At 45.9% G+C, this 6,584-nt stretch overlaps 1 protein-coding gene across 3 annotated transcripts in view; it reads right to left on the bottom strand.

The window, feature by feature from the left end:
- The window catches only part of CAPN8 (calpain 8), an 82,876-nt gene that overhangs the window by 66,436 nt on the left and 9,856 nt on the right, over window positions 1-6,584 (bottom strand). For 2 of the 3 annotated variants that reach the window (XR_001824465.2, XM_017526385.2), the window contains exon 1: window positions 6,049-6,367. The exons of the other annotated variant lie outside the window; for it this stretch is intronic. Coding sequence is in view for 1 of the 2 variants with exons in the window: in XM_017526385.2 (XP_017381874.1) it covers window positions 6,049-6,285 (237 nt within the window). In the remaining variant the exon portion in view is untranslated. Of the gene's footprint in view, window positions 1-6,048; window positions 6,368-6,584 lie in introns of those variants that run through there. 3 annotated transcript variants of the gene reach the window in all.

Consider the following 6,584-nt stretch of genomic DNA (forward strand, 5'->3'; position numbering starts at 1 on the left):
TGAAGAGGCGGGCTCCACCTACCCACACTTGGAATCCTTTTTTATATTTCTAATAACAGTCATGTCTTTTTAGTAATACTGCTTCCTATTGCTCAAGCAAGCATCTCAAAACACTCCATAAATACAAACTACTCTAACCTAGGATCAGCCTCTGATGACCGGGCATAAGGAAATACAGGTATCAGTCAGGAATCCAAGGCTGAATCCATACATCCAAAGTGACTGAAACCCACACTTTCTCAGTGACGATGGTTGCTTGGCCACACTGCTCTCCTACGGCGTTAACCACGTCTGATAGTTTTGGTTTGCACTTCACAGGCTCTGGCTATGTACTTCTAGAACCCCCAGGGATGCTGCCATCTTCATCATCACCTTCAAGTATAACCACATTGCTTGGCCCAGCGCTTCTGTCCCTCTATGATCTGGCCCCATTGGATGTTTCCAGCTTTATCTGTCAGTTTCCCACAGTGAGTGATTCTCACAATGGACTCCCATCTTCCTCTGAATACACTTGCTCCTGATGCACTGCCGTAGCCCAGTACCTCTGCCCTCACCTGTGCTTTTCCTCAGTCTCTCTCCCGATTCTCTTCCACCAACAAGCCCAACTCAAATGTCTCCAGTCATTAACCTGCCCCAATTCCACTGTCAAATTTAACTGCTTCATCCCCTGAACTCCCATACATTGTGTTCATATTTCCATTTCTTTCATCCTCTGGATAGTCTGTCTTGTAGTAATAGCTAGATTTTCCCATTCAAGCCTCCCAATAACCCAAGACTCCCAAAAAACAGTGAAGTGGGTAATATTCTTATACCCATTTTATGGATGAAGAAACTGAGTCTTTGAATGGTTAGTAACTTCCCCTGGTTCCTCAGCTAGCAAATGGCACAGAGGGGACCAGAAACCTGATCCACCTGACTAACACGCGCAGGCTCTTGTCTCTCCCTGATGAACCAAAGCTCCACAAAGACCCCTCTCCAGCACCTGAACACAACAAGCATGCAATAAATCATGGCTGAACTGCAAACTCCAGATTCGCTAATCCAAGATGTAGCAGCTGAAGAAAGAGAGGAAACTCCAAGCTGAGGCCTCTCACCCTCATCCTTAACCTAACTTCCTAACAATTCACCCCCTTGACATTTCCCTTAAATTGGGTCCTTACTATGCAGCTGACATCACCTCACTGCTGTCTTGCTGTATTTCTCCTTAAGATCAATAAACCACTTAATTGCCAAAAAGTGGACACTTCAGGGAAGAACATCATTGACTGCACTGCACCAGGGCCCACTCGTGCTGGGCATTCCTCAAACCACAGGACATGGGCTGGGCATTGACCAAGCACAGAGGGGAAGCCAGAAAATAAGGATGCAAAAATGTACCTGCTAAGAACACCCGCTGATGTCACATAGCTGTTTGTGTTCTCGCCCAACCCTAAATGGCCTCAGGATTGTGAATAACCAAAAGCTCATCCTGAGAACCCATGCTTGACCTTGAGACCTTCCTCTGGGCAAACTTGTCCTAAAACCCTTGGGACAAGAGCTCAAGCAAATCTTTGTTCAATTGCTTAAGAATAGGCAGAAACACTCAGCGGGAGCAGTAATGTCAAATGGTATGATTTCAGAAAACACCTAAGTATCAAGCTTTACTTTATTATTGAGAGGACAAAAACACGTGTACATATATGTTCAGCCCATCTTATCCCCTTTCCCCCACAGGCAGATAGAAATTAATGCCTGTGTGGGAACGAGGATCATATGAGTTACGTTTAGGCAGCTGACTTAACACCCCAACACTGAAGAAGTACAAAATCACCCTCAAAAGCAGCAGTGAAATGAAAAAGCAAACACAATTAAAAATGGGCAAAGGGACTGGGTGAGGTAGCTCGCACCTGTAATCCCAACACTTTGGGAGGCCAAGGCAGGTGGATCACTTGAGACCAGGAGTTTGAAACCAGCCTGGCCAATAGGGTGAAACCCCAACTCTGCTAAAAATACAAAAAATTAGCTGAACATGGTGGTGGAAGCCTGTGGTCCCAGCTATTTGGGAGGCTAAGGCATGAGAATCACTTGAATCCAGGAGGCAGAGGTTGCAGTGAGCTGAGATTGTGCCACTGCAGCCCAGCCTGGGAAAAGGAGTAAGATCCTGTTTAAAAAAAAAAAAAAAAAAAACAAGGGCAAAGAACTTGGATAGATGTTTCTACAAATGGTCAATAAGCACATGAAAAGATGCTCACCCTCACTGATCTTTAGAGAAATGTAAATCAAAACCACAATGAGATACCACCTCACACCCATTAGTATGGCCACTATCAAAAAAACAGAAAATGGCCTGGTACAGTGGCTCATACCTATAAGATCAGCACTTTGGGAAGCCAAGGTGGGTAGATCACCTGAGGTCAGGAATTCAAGACCAGCCTGACCAACATGGCAAAACCCCATCTCTACTAAAAATACAAAAATTAGCTGGGCATGGTGACGGGTGTCTGTAATCCCAGCTACTGGAGAGGCTGAGGCAGGAGAATCCAGTACCCAAGAGGTGGTGGTTGCAGTGAGCCAAGATCACACCACTGTACTAGAGCCTGGGTGGCAAGAGCAAAACTTCATCTCAAGAAAAAAAAATAACAAACATTGGCAAGGACGTAGAGAAAGGGGAACCTGTGCACTGCTGGTGGGAAGGCCAAATGGCGTAGCCACTATATAAAGCAGTACGACAGTTCCTCAAAAGCTTGAACATAGAACTATCACATGATCCAGCCACGGTTCATATCTTTTGGGTCTATAACAAAAAGAATTGGAAGCAGGGTCTCAAAGAGAAGATTGTATACCCATGTTTGTAGCAGCATGACTCACAATAGCCAAAGGGGAAGCAACCGAAGACCAGTAAGGGACGGATACATAAACAAAATGTGGTCTACACACACCACAGAATACTATTCAACCTTCCAAAGGAAGGGAAATCTGGCACATGCCACAACACGGATGAATCTTGAGGACATTATGCTAAGTGAGTTATGCCAGTCACAAAAGGACAAATGCTGTGTAATTTCACTTATATGAGGTACCTAGCACAGTCAAATTCATAGAGACAGAAAGTAAAACACTGGTTGTCAAAACTTGCGGGGAAGGGCCAAGCACAATGGCTCACGCCTGTAATCCCAGCACTTTGGGAGGCCGAGGTGGGCAGATCACTTGAGGTCAGGAGTTCAAGAGCCACCTGACCAACACGGTAAAACTTCGAATCTGCTAAAAATACAAGAAGTTAGCTGGGCTTGGTAGCAGGTGCCTGTAATCCCAGCTACTCTAGAGGCTGAGGCAGGAGAATCACTTGAACTTGAGAGGCAGAGATTGCAGTGAGCTGAGATGGTGCCACTGAACTCCAGCCTAGGCAACAAAATGAGACTCTGTCTCAAAAAAAAAAAGAAAGAAAGAAAGAAAAAGAAAAAAGAAATTGGCAAAAGAAGGAATGAGGAGTTTTTTAATGTGTATTTAATTTCTGTGTTGCAAGATAGAAAACATTCTGGTGATAGAGGGTGGTGATGGTTGCACAGCAATGGGAATGTACTTAATGCCACTGAACTGTACATGTAGAAGTGGTTAAGATGGTAAATTTTATGTTATGTGTATCACACCACAATTTAAAAATAAATAAGTAAATGCAACAAATGAACTTATAATGCACCACGTTTCTGGATACCCCAATCAGTTTGCAAACCCCTGAGAGGCCTCTTGGGAGGAAAAAATAATAATGAAGCATTTAGGAACAGGCTAATTTTCTCAGGATTTAGTGCATGTCCCTGACAGAGATAGGATCAGAATCTTTACTGATTCCAGAGTCTATTCAATAATCTGTAAGATGTTAAAGGATAAGTCTGCATCCTTTAGTATACCCTTGTGGTATGTGAGCACGAGCCTGGCCAAAAGCAGTGGTGTGGTAATTTTTCACCGATGATTAGGGATGAAGAAGTTAAATCTTGACACACATTTATTTACTCAACACACACTTGAAAACTCCAAATAGGAGTCCTTCAGTTTCACCTTCCCCATTACTCAGGTTCCACTGCCTCATGCTCTGAATTTTACTTCCTCCATTGACAGACACAAATGAACACATCCAGTCTACGATTACCGCATTTCCACAGACCACAAGAACAGGGGAAGACATGGTTTGGGGAAGAACAGGCTATGTGGTTAAGGAGGTAAGAGCTCTAAGGATTTCAAAGAAAGGAGAAAAACTAAGCAAAGGTTAACTGATACCTGACTTTGGTCTCGAAGGAAAATTTTCTCCCCCTCCTTCCCCTCCCACAAAACCCTTGGGATCTGCAATGGCACCCCTCCCTAAGGCTTTTCGCCACCCAGGGGTGACAACCCAGGTTCCCATGGCCCATCATTCATGCCTCTGTAGAGTTCTTACTTCATTCTGCCTTGGGCATCAGTCCTTTAGTCATACCTGTGTCTCCCTACACTTTCCATCAGAGCTGAGACCACAGCCCACTGCTCACTTTCTCCCTGACCACCTTCCCAATCAGTGCAGAGCCCATGCCTGGCACAAAATAGAAGCTCAAAAAACTGTCTGTTGAAATGAAATATGGCTGTCAACTCTTGAAATTAGAATATAAAACCATGACTCCCAATCCGGATTTTATCAACATACCAGGGCAACCCCGTAGGTTTCAGAGGGGGATGGGAAGATGGACCACGGTGGGCGAGAGGGCAGCATAGCCAAGGAGTTATTCTCAGAGATGAAAACTGGTACATAAAATCAGCAGGATCAAAGCAAAAAGGGTAGAGGTAGCTGGGGTTAGACAGCGATTTTGACCAGTTTAGAAGTAGCACTCTCCCTTTATCTTCCCTTTCAACCACTGCCAAGAAAATCGGAACCATGACTTGATTTCCCTATCATGGTTTAGAAGACAAAAGGTATCGGGGTCATTTCATAGCCCTTCTCCTGAGATGCTGTTAGGGCAGACACTGAACGGAGCACTTCGTGTGGGTGAGCTCAGTTCTCACACCCACTCTGTATGGAGGAGGTTCTCATCCTTGAGGTTAAATCACTTGACAAGGGTTGCACAGTGATGGGTCGTGGGCCTGCGTTTTTGGAGGACTGTTCTCCATCCCTTGTTCTTGAGCTTTGAGTAGTATCAGTAACTGCATCCAGGGGCCCCTGCCTTCCATCCGCACCCACAGAGTCCCGGCTCCCAGCTCCCTCTCCACTCACCAGGCCTGACAGAACAATGTCAATTCATGAACTTAAGCAATTGTGCACCTTCCAGCAATGATATTTTCACAATTTTCCAGCAGGCTGACTGTATCTAGCATTGAGCTCTTCCATTGAGCACTGGCCTACGGACCATATGCAATAATAACAACTATGTATTCTGCGTCTGTTATGCTCCAGGCACCATGCTCTGGGATTTAACTCTAATTCTCATACCAACCCGGAAAAATAAGGTGCCAGTAAACACTATTTTACATATGAGAAAACCAAGGCTCACAGAGTTTACCTTCCCAAGACAACACAGGCAGAGCCAGGATTCAAATCTAACTTTCCTGGTTCCGAAGCTCATTCATGCTCTTCTCTCTATACCTCACTGCCTCTGAACAAGAGTTTAGGCCAGGTGTGGTGGCTCACAACTGTAATCCTAACACTTTGGGAGGCCAAGGTGGACAGATGGCTTGAGCCCCAGGAGTTTAAGATCACCCTGGGCAACAGGGCACAACCCTGTCTCTACAAAAAATATAAACATTAGCCAGGTATGATGGCACATGCCTGTAATCCCAGCTACTTGGGAGACTGAGGTGGGAAAACCACCTGAGCCCTGAAAGGTTGAGGCTACAGTGGGCTGTGATCGCACCACTGCACTCCAGTCTGGGTGACAGAGTAAGACTCCATCTCAAAAAAAAAAAGAGTTCAAAAGGTTGTGGTGGAGGGGTCTGAATTATGAGATCCAGACACTTAGGACCCACAGCCTCAACTTCTCCCTCAGTTCCTCCTGATCAGATGTAAGGCCCCTCCACCCTGTATGTCACTCAACAGCAAGCCCACTTCCTTACCGTGGGCCGCTTCCAGATGATGCCTTGAGTTTGCGGGGAGCATGGTCCAAGATCCTTGTAGCCCAAAGCTGATGGACACGCTGGGAACTCAGGGTCCTTAAATAGGACCCCTGAGTCCAAGCACTGTTGCCTTAGGGTCTTGAAATCTTGGCCCAAGTACTTGACAGCCTTTTGTTTGGAGCCAAGACCTTGAGCGGCTGCGCGCTGCCTAGATACACCAGCCACCTGGGCTGCCATGACCGTGGGCTCTGTAGGGTGGACAGAAGGACAGGGCTGCACGGTATTCTCAGACACCTGCCCCACTGGGAGGGGAGCTATAAGGCACTAAGGGAGGTGGAGCAGGCAAACATTTCACCTGAGGCCCTGTTCCAGAAGGAAGTGAGTCATGGCCAGGGACAAATATGTACCCAAGGTGCATCTGCCCCACCTTCTTCTTCTGCCTTTTGCAAACAACTTGGGGGCTGGGAACCTTCCAGGGCCCATCCCAGGCCATTAGCCTAAGAAATCCATTAGAATCTTTTTTTTTTTTTTTTTTT

Source organism: Cebus imitator, unplaced genomic scaffold, assembly GCF_001604975.1.
Source record: "Cebus imitator isolate Cc_AM_T3 unplaced genomic scaffold, Cebus_imitator-1.0 Scaffold42, whole genome shotgun sequence".
In the NCBI taxonomy this organism is placed as follows: Eukaryota; Metazoa; Chordata; class Mammalia; order Primates; family Cebidae; genus Cebus; species Cebus imitator.